Source organism: Eublepharis macularius, chromosome 2, assembly GCF_028583425.1.
Source record: "Eublepharis macularius isolate TG4126 chromosome 2, MPM_Emac_v1.0, whole genome shotgun sequence".
In the NCBI taxonomy this organism is placed as follows: domain Eukaryota; kingdom Metazoa; phylum Chordata; class Lepidosauria; order Squamata; family Eublepharidae; genus Eublepharis; species Eublepharis macularius.
This window is the reverse complement of record NC_072791.1, coordinates 43,686,334-43,696,959: the sequence shown is the minus strand read 5'-3', so window position 1 is coordinate 43,696,959 and position 10,626 is coordinate 43,686,334. Positions and strand designations below refer to the sequence as shown.

General features: G+C 41.2%; 1 protein-coding gene across 2 annotated transcripts in view; it reads right to left on the bottom strand.

Annotated features, from left to right (window-relative positions):
- Nucleotides 1-6,329: 6,329 nt before the first annotated feature.
- POMT2 (protein O-mannosyltransferase 2) overlaps nt 6,330-10,626 on the bottom strand; it is a 37,656-nt gene continuing 33,359 nt past the window's right edge. The window contains exon 21 of one of the 2 annotated variants that reach the window (XM_054972806.1): nt 6,330-10,551. In XM_054972806.1, coding sequence (XP_054828781.1) covers nt 10,446-10,551 — 106 coding nt within the window. In that variant the 3' untranslated portion in view covers nt 6,330-10,445. The remainder of the gene's footprint in view (nt 10,552-10,626) is intronic. The other variant, XM_054972807.1, reaches the window with a different exon arrangement.

The window sequence follows — 10,626 nt, the reverse complement described above, 5'->3', positions numbered from 1 at the left end:
ACCTGTGCATACACCCCCATCTGTTTGGGCCTTCTCTTCTTCTCTCCGTGAAATGCTGGTCGTTTCACTGCTGCCTCTGTGGACTTCCATCTTCGAGACTGGTAATTATAGCCTTCCCCTGAAATTGCTTTCTCCCCTTTTAAGTATCTGGGGATGACATTACAATCATCTAGGGCAAGAAATGACCATTATGAGCAGGCTGCCGTTGTTGGCCAAAAATCTGTGTATGATTGTAAGTTTGCCCTTTCATGTCTCTTTTAATAAAAAAGCCTTTCTGGTTGAATGGCTGGCTGGTTTAGTCCAAGAGTTCTCTTAAGGGAATAATCCCCATAAATATTAGTGGAGAACCCCAGTTACCCCCTTCACTTTGTCTCCTTTAGCTAATTTCCCTCAACAAATTAAGAGACTGCCTATTTGGGTATCAGTGCCATTGCCCATAAATATCTGGGAGCTCTGGACTTTTCTTTGTCCCCAACTTTGGAATTTCGGGAGACCCCAAGACCAGTGGGCCAGGGGTTAAGAACTCCTCTACTATCTTAGCACTGCAAGGAACTCTGTAGATGCTTTCAGGAACCCTCTACAACTTAGATAAAGTGTGCTTAGCTGAGTTAGCTCATCATTATTGTTCTGAGAGACTGTGTGCTGTGTGATAGTGTGCTTTTCCCTGTATTTTGTCCTCCTTTTCCTATCCCTTTTGAATCCACCCCCCTTCCCCCCTCCTCCTTTTATAATTCTCCTTTATATAAAGGCATTTTTGGCTTCCTTGGTACAATACATTTCCCTGGGATATTTCTCTGACTCTCTTCCCTACATGCCAGACTGTTCGGGTGCTACCTAGTTTGCTGTAAGATATTTTTTCAGAGTTTCCACCCTGTTATTTTGCTAGGACTGAGATGGAAGGGCACTTTCTCAGCACATCAGTCTAGATATTCTCAGGAGGTACCTGAGTGCTGGCAAGTGACTATCAGCATGCTTTCCAGGGAAACCTTGGTCTAAGGTGGTTCCCAACAAGGAAAGCCACTTTCCTCCTTTTCCTAACTGCAAGAGCAAGACACCAACAGTGCACAGCAAGGTCTTAGCACTACCATGTTTACAGCATATATCACCAATTATGACTAGCCTCACCCAATATGCCGTGCCCCTTTTTTTGCTGCTGCTGCTGCTTCAAAAAGTGCTGGCCCCTCCCAGCAGGGGAGGATAGGTTTCCCAACTCCAATAGCAGCCCAAAGAGTCTGTATAACTGTAGTATTTCTTTCTCTGTGTTTGTCCTCACACTCCGCATCCAAACTGTGCCCTAAACCTCAAAGGTGCCTCTTGCTAGCAATAGCTAAGTCAGTTGGCCCAATCACTGGTTCTTTCTCCTAAGACACAATGCAGCAGAAAACTTTCTGGTGAGTCCCCAGCTTAAGCAGTCAAACTATGCCCAGGAGCATGACAGCAACAGCCCTTCCCTGATGTTGCCCCCCCCCCCCGCCCCAGCAACCAGTATTCAGTGGCATACTGCCTCTCTTTATTTATTTAGATATTTATACCCCACTTTTCAGAATTTATCATTACAATTCTACTGAACTGTACCTCAGGAAACTCTCAGATTGATCCAATTTCTTGCCATAAATTTACCACCAGGCAGCCTCAGAGCAAGGGTCTCAGCCTCTTTATCTGTTGTATGAGGATAACAATACTGATCTACCTTATAAGGCTATTGTAAGGATTACAGTATTGAGGACATGTGGAGTGCTTTGAAGACTCTTAAGCACTTAATGCACACACAATATTATTAAAGCCACTAAAAGGCTTGATGCCTCCCTGGGCTTTGGATAAGTGACTAGGAAGTCCCACTGTTAGTCCCTAAACCTCATCAGTTATGAGCCTGAAACTATAATCTACTAGAGTGTGCATTAGACATTATTGTGCCTTCAGCATCTTTGTATTTCTACTTTCCATCTCACAGTAGTTTCTACAAGGCAGGAAAAACAAGGGGGAAAGCATTCAGCACTTTCCTTTAAACAATGCTTTTGGGTATCCATATGGGAGCTGTCAGACAAGCAGATGATTGCTGCCAATTTCCAGTACTGTTCAGACATGCTCATCTAGAAGCTAGATGAGATTTAATTCATTTCACACAAACTATTAAATGCTAAAAAGTCTTTCATCTTTAGAAGCTATTTATTTATCACACTAGCCACTTAAGGTAAAAGTGGTACTGTTTTCTGCACTGCTGGACAATCCCACTCCATAAATCAACATATATTCAGTCTCTGGAAGCAAAGGTTTTTTTTCTAGGTAATCTTGCCAGCAGCACTGCCATTAGCTAACTAAAAGGGCAAGGTGTGTGGGAGTGGAACAAAGAAAAGCTGCTTCTGAGTTTTCTAATAAGAAATGTGTTTTTTAAAAATGATCTTATCAGTTTTCCTCTGGTTAGACTACTAAAATTTGAAATAAAGTCCTCTTGATATAACTGCTTAAGACTTCTGTATATGGGATATTCATTCACCAACTACTCCAGACTCTCAGCTTCATCCCTCTGCGGGATATAAACAGCCAGGTTATTTAATTATATCAGTATTCTAGGACTGAGTTTACCATTCTATTATCGAAAATGATAATAAAATATTCATATTCCGCCTATTAACTATGGAGGCTTTTAAGGTAGCCTACACAGTTTTAAAATACAATAGAAACAAGGTAATTAAAATTACAAATTAAAAATATCAAAAAATAGCAGCAGCAATGGCAAAGTCAAACAAGGTAGGAGAAAAGACTCATACTGCTAGCAAAGTCTCATATAGCAAATTATATATTAAGAGTATTTGTATCCTATCCTGACACCAATGTGAGGCACCTAACAATAAAAACATGAAAAAGACAAAACAGTAGCTCAATAAAATACTTCAATAAAGCTAGCCCCGTCAACAATAAAGCCATCCCAGTCTCCCAATGGGAGCAGTGATCAAGACATGAAACGGGCAGAATACAGGGCAAGGTATAAAGGTAACAATCAACTTCAAGCAAATGTTTGAAGTAAACAAATGTTTAGACCTGGCACAGAAATGCTGACAGAGTAAGCAGCTTTCATCTTCTGGATGAGGCATCGAGTGAATGGTTACAGGAAGGGAGCTCCATAAATAACAAGAGAAGGCCTAGTCTCTGGTAGCCACCACTTTCTGAAGTTGGTGACACACTGAGCAAGGCCCCTGAGGAAGGTCCTTAACTGTGAGGCAGGTGGGCATAACTCAGTTGGACTTGGCAGTCTTTCAGATACTTTTAAAATCATAAGAGGTCATGGATCAAGGTCAAAATCTTTTTGTGAAGCTACTTAAAATTGTTCCCTTTTCTAGCTTCACCAATGAGCAATGTAAATACTACATTTTGAACCAACTGCAGTTTTCAGTCTTCAAAGACAGCCATTAATAGAATGCAGAGCACAATACAGCATTCTAACATGGACACGACTAGAACATGGATGACTGAAGCATTGGCAGTAGCATATTGATTTCATAATGTTGGATTATGGCTAGAACAACAGACAACAGTGTTTTTAAGCAGAGGTGATGATTCCCATGTGTCTTTCTGTTCACCTTAAGGGCAAGTTGGTGCTAACGGTCAGATAATGAAAAACTGTATTACATCTCATAAGAGCTGTTACCTTCAGTATCAAACTCTGGCTAAGGAAGACAAGTCCAGCAGGGTTGATGATTCAAGAGTTCCTTCCAAACTTTGATATGCTATGTTACCCAAATAGGAGGTCTCTTTAATTGGCTGGGGGAATTAGCATTAAAGGAAACAAGCAAAAGGGGGTAACTAGGAATCTCCATCAATGTTTACAGAGATTAGTCCTTAAAGAACTCTCAAATGAAGCAGGCAGATGTTCAACAGGAAAGATTTTTTTAATTAAGGAGAAATAAAAGGCAGGTGTACAGGAAATCACACATTGTTCATTAATGATTTGGAGTTGGGAGTAAGCTGTGAAGTGGCTAAGTTTGCTGATAACACTAAATTGTTCAGGGTGGTGAGAACCAGGGAGGATTGTACTATTATAAAAAGATAGAATGAGTAATATATATAGAGAATAAGTCAAATTGTTTGATATAAACGAACGTATGATCTATATGGTTTATGATATATAGAAATACCTGAAATTGAAAAATTGGGATAAATTGTTTATCTAAGATGGAAACAAAGGCTTACAGTTTGGGCATATAATGTTAAAAATAGTTAAGGATGTACTGCTTAGAATAATGGAGAATATATATTTGTTTTAGATAGAGGAAGCTAATAAAAGTAAGGGAAAGGGGACAAAGGGTTGGAAAGCTGTTGGAAGTCAACAAAAAGGGGGGGGGAAAGGGAGGGGGTTAGAGATGAAAAAATTGGGGAAAATTGAATGTAAATGTGGAAATAATGGATTCTAACCCAATAAAAATTTTTCAAAAAAAAAAAAAGAACCAGGGAGGATTGTGAGGCACTCCAAAGGGATCTGTTGAGGCTGGGCGAGTGGGCGTCAACATGGCAAATGAGGTTCAACGTGCCCAAGTGCAAAGTAATGCACATTGGGGCCAAAAATCTCAAATATGATGGGGTCCAAACTGGCGGAGACTGACCAAGAGAGAGATCTTGGAGTCGTGGTGGATAACTCACTGAAAATACTGTCGATACAGTGTGCGACGGCAATAAAAAAGGACAACGCTATGCTGGGGATTATTAGGAAGGGAATTGAAAACAAATCAGCTAGTATCATAATGCCCCTGTATAAATCAATGGTATGGCCTCATTTGGAATACTGTGTACAATTCTGGTCATCACACCTCAAAAAAGATATTATAGCACTGGGAAAAGTACAGAAGAGGGCAACTAGAACGACTAAAGGGATGGAACACTTTCCCTATGAAGAAAGGTTAAAGCGCTTGGGGATCTTTAGCTTGGGAGAAATGACAACTGAGGGGTGACATGATAGAGGTTTACAAGATTATGCATGGAATAGAGAAGGTACAGAAAAGTATTTTTCTCCCTTTCTCACAAGAACTCGTGGGCACTCAATGAAATTCCTGAGCAGTTGGGTTAGGACGGATAAAAGGAAGTACTTCTTTACCCAAAGGGTGATTAACACATGGAAGTCACTGCCTCAGGAGGTGGTGGCAGCTTCAAGCATAGACAGCTTCAAGAGGGGATTGGATAAGCACATGGAGCAGAGGTCCATCTGTGGCTATTAGCCACAAGGTATAGATGGAACTCTCTGTCTAGTGCAGTGATGCTCTGTATTCTTGGTGTCTGGAGTGGCAATCAGTGTCCCTTCCCCACTGGCAGACCTCCTGAGGACACCTGGTTTTTGGCCACTGTGTGACACAGTGTTAGACTGGATCGGCCATTGGCCTGATCCAACATGGCTTCTCTTATGTTTTTATAGCACACATACAAGGCTAACTAGGAAATTCAGGGAGGAAAGTGGCAGAAAGCAGTTAGGGAAGGCAATAATTACCAGCCTCGAAGATAGGAGGGGTCCACAAAGGCAGCAGCAAAAATGACCAGTGTTTCATGGTGAGAACAGTCTCCAGCAAGCTTGAAGATGGGTGTTTGGATCCAGAACACAAACACACAGCACATGACTCAGGAGCCCAGTTATAGGGCAAAACATACCCTGGGGCAAAACAGGCGTCTTAATGGTTTATCTGGAGGTAAAACAGTAAGTTGGGAGAGGCTTGATATGACTATTTGTGATGGACTATTAGCGAAAATATTGCTTGATGACCTGGCAGATCCAGACGGAAAGGCTATCAGGTGTGCTGAATACCTTTGATTAGGGTAAATGGGTGAGAGGAAGTAAAGGAACGAGCTGATGGAATTAGGCAGGAAGTTTTCTCAGGAAGCTTCATTATCTTTGCTTCTTTCTGCGACATGTCCTGGTAGCTTTCCAATCCTCCTGCCCAGCTGGCATCTGCTGTGGGCCAGACTGTGCCCTGGACTCATGACATATGAGAAAGGAGTTTTTGATATTCCATTCACAGACTGCCCTGTCAGCATGGAGAGGGGGAGTCTGACTGCTAACAATGCTATGTGTAGATATATTTCCCTCCACCTGTTCCTTTCCTATGCTCATACTCATCCTTGGACCACAGTGAATTCTTGCTTGCAGAATGCAGCAGAACCAAGGGTGACCATGAGATACAGCATGTCTGCCTTCTGCAACTAATATAGCGACTAGTATGTCTGTCTTCTGCAGAACTACCTTTATCTTCATGCTGATTCTATGGACCAGAAAAGAAAAGGAATCATAAACTGACATTTGAAAGAAAATCTATTTATTACGAAAGTAAAATGTCAATTCTATCCAATTTTCAGTTAATCCCTTTACAAAAAACACTACCAGTTCTTTTTTTTGTACCATGTACATTGCAGAACAATGAAATAAGTTCAGTTAAAAGTACAGGCAGTGGTCATGTACAAAACACACATGCTCATTCATACACACATATACTCCAGTATTAGCAGCATTAGTACAAAAGGTTGTCTAGGGTCACTAGAAAGGCAATCATCATACTATCTATAGCCATATTATGATGCCTAAGGCAGAGCCCAAATCACTTCCTTAAAGCAATGAAACTGGAGATGAACAACAAATTCAGAAATGACATGGTAAAGCCCCTGCTTCAGAACAGAGAAGATTCTAGCCTTACCTGCCTGATGTGCTGGTTCAGTGGGTGCAAGACCTGCAGTCTGAATAAGTACAGTTCAGGAAGGGCTGTACCATGTCGGTGTTTCTGAATGTGTAGTTCAGCTCTGTATACCAACCTCCTATGGGATGGATCATCAGGTTTATTTTTGCTAAATGAGGACTCTTCTGTTCAAGAAAGGAGCCTGCTTACTAAAAGGGAGCTTAAGGTCCAAACCTTTATAAAGAAAACTACAGTGGTGGCTGAAAGAAACATGATTTGCTTTACTCTAGACATGAACATGAAGTACACAGCACAGCTTTTTTTAGGATACAGCATTCATTAGACAGAGGGAGAGGGCACAGCCATGAGGGAGGGCAGTCTTTTATTGCTGATTTTTAACCCTCTTGTCTCCTAGAAAATACCATTATTGTTAGTCCCGCACTCACAGGGAAGAAAAGACTGCATGATTCTTTTCTCAAGGAAAGGCATTTCCTTTATAATTCCACAGCTAGCAAATATTCCATCATGATATAATTTACCTCGGATCAGGCAAGAGCACTGATGGGATAGGGAAACATCATTCTAAGTATGTTTAAATATGCAGGACTGACTGCTGAGTCCATTGCCTAGACCAACAGGTTTATCCGTTGGTAGGGAAGTTAATGATCCTAACACAATCATTTGAAAAGAGGAGATGGACAGCAAACAACAGAACAAGCCACTTACGGCCCTTTAAACCTAATCAATGAAATCTGCAGAGCCAATGACGCCTATATTCTACAGAGATTGTGCAGTCAAGAAAACTAACCATTTGATCTGTATTCTATTCTACTAGACAGAGAAACTGATTTTACATCCTTTGTAATAATGATATTCCTTTCTCTATCCTCTAATCCACATTTTACTTGGAATTATACTGCAATGGATTACATTGCAAAGACAATCCAGAAAGGATTTAAAAAACTCTGGAAATTTTAGAAAAACAGAAAAGGGTTTAGCATACAGATAGAAGATGTTAATTAGTTGTGTGGCACAACCCAGGTGCATCACAAAGTTAAGATTTCAAAATTAAGTAAGCCACGATCAGAGGCACAGAAAGGAAGTAATGCACTACAAGACACCAAAATCCATTACCATCCTATGCCAGGCAGAAGACCATTTATTTGCCCCCCAACCAGCCAATGCACAATCACTCTCCAGCAAAGTCACAATAACCACCACCACCCCAAACCTTACAGCTCTTTCTGTGACTGTGTTATTGGTTTTGGAAGGGTTAAGGGGGCCCTCCAGTGGTTTTTACTAGAACCCATTTCAGATGGACAAGAAACCAGGCCAGCCTTCCAGTGACCAATAAATCAGCAGAGTTCTATGAGTAACAGCAAACAGGAATTACAAGTTTGCAGCTTGTTGATTTTTTAAAAATCAGATTCTGTATTTGTTATGGTCTGCAATAACTTTCCAAAGAGATAGAGCAGTCCTGCCAGACAAGTCACAGAAGTAGTAGCAGCTTTAGAGAGCAGTAACGATTTAGCCAAGGGACAGCTCACATGGTGAGAAGCTTCTCAGAACTGGACAGACTGCAAATAGGCAGGTTACGGCAGAACTCTTGAAAGAAATGTACAGAAATTCTGTATATTCTGAATTTAAAAGGAAAATACTGCACTGGTTTCCCTCCCCTAAAAAGCAACCACAGCTCTAAAAGATGCATTATATTCAGCTATTACAGAATTAAATTACTGCTCTAAAAGGTGCATTATATTCAGCTGCTATAGAAAAATACAAAACAGAACTTGGAAATTTCATATTGATTCAGGTAAATACGTGGGATATTGCTCCAGGAAACTCTATTCAAGACTAATGCTTGAGCCCTTCGTGGAGGTGTAAGCTCTCAGCTCCCTTAGTAATGCTCTTAGTAATATTTGCCTTCTTCTTACAAACAACTATACTCCTACTCTGTATGACCAGTTGTACATGCAGTCTACTGTCTCTCACCACAGCACAGATGCAGAGCAATGGAAAGTTTCACTCTCTCTCTCATTTTCTATATGTGATCTCTGAAGCCCAGGTCAGTTATAGCAGTGTTTTTTGCTACAGGGAACCATAGGAGCATCAAAACCAGTAACTGAAGAGCATCAAAACCATTAGTGTAATGATTCTTATTGGTGAGGGAATTATGATGAAAGGCTGGGTCCCTTTAATAATTGTACTATATGAGGGATGAATACCTAAGCTCACTGCTGCTAACTAAAGACATGGATGTGACATTCTTACATTGGCTGAAGAAGCCATCTAAGTAAAAACAAGCCTTGCATTTCTCCTCTTAATGTATCTGGCAGCCTAAACCTCAGACAGTCAAGATACCTCACAGCCATCCAAGCCTCTCCTGGGAACGCTGGCATACAGTCTCCATGCCAACAGTGATAGCCCTTTTCATGATGCCAGAGGGGGATGGGGAAGTGGCAGGCTTCAATTTGGTCCTGAAATGAAATTTCTGGAATTGATGGCCTCAGCTTCCTTGACATATATGCAAAGAAAGCTTTAAGGCCCCATGTTGTTGGAACAGAAATCAAATTTGCTTTGGAGAAATTATGATGCCCAGGAACAAGTACTAAGGGAACATTCTGTAGGAGGAAACAGGACACTCCCTTTTTTCTCAGGGCATTTATTCCACTTGCTCTTGGTAGAGACTTGGTAGTCCTTTCCATGAACTAGTTCAAGAGTTTTTGTTCTGTCCTCCAGCTGCAAACCCTTTTGCTAGATAAATTACCACAGCAAAGAGGATAGTTTTCTTCTCAGAAGTCAATATGCATCTAAAAGAAAAAATGCACCAATATATTACCATTAGCAGCATATTCTGCATACTCTACATTCATTAGAGAGATACCCACAGGCAGGAGAATTAGTGAGGCTGACAGGATGAGTGACAGTTTCCTGCATCAGCTCTAGCCTATTATATATCCACTTTTGCCTCACCCAAAAGGCATCACTTCTCCCCATCAGAGGAATTTAGGATAGGATACAATAGAAATTAAACAGCTTCCTCTGGTTGGACAGTCCTCACGCAAAAGGTCAATGCGATGACAGTTTCATTCCTGTATGAGATCTTGTAGGTAACTACAAGGTTATTTTAAGTGGTTAGTTTTGCTCAGAGCAAAGGCATTAATGCAAAGATACAAAGCAGTCATTGCCTTTCTGTTCAAGGGCCAGGCAAGGCACAGAATCTTGGAAGGCTTCAAGCTGCTGTAAGGTTTCCAAGTTCCTGAGGATCAGAGCAGCAGCTATGCTCTTTCAGAAACATAACATGTGCGCACATAGGTGTGTAAGTGTATATAATACCTAAACACACCGTTTTAAAAATTGCCATGAAAGTGAACTGCATCCCAGTCTCAGAAGATTGTTTCCTTTCTGTGTCCACATGACTGTTCCTGTGCTTTTCTAAATGATTCATAACCAGAGACAGGCAGACACAAAATATATGCTTGCAAAAACCCATGCATCCTCTAACGTACAAACAAATGACACTGCTGTGAAGGCCACAGCTGGCTGACTAAGTGTATTGCTTGGATGGTTCAGACTTTAAAGCAGGAGCTGGCTCAAGTAACTGGAGTCCTAGGCCCCATGGCAGAGGTTATAGACTGGGATGCATCCTGATGGCTGCTTCTTTTTTCAGACCTCAAGCAGAACAGTCCATTGACCCAGCACAGAAATGCTGTCGGGGCAAATTCTTCACAGCTTTTGTCGAGCGGTTAGAAGTTTTTCACAACTTTTCTCCTAGTATTCCTTTGTTTCACGCTGGATTTAGAACTCCCATGTTTCCAGCCACCGAAGCCCAGCCATTGGACTGTAGGGATCAGATGCCAGAGGTCCTATCATCCCGTAAGAGAGAGGATGGAAGAGGTAGAAGCTGTGGACAAATTCCAAACATAAATCATATTTCAACTAACCTCATCTTCACACTAGCAGAGCACAGAGCTACCAC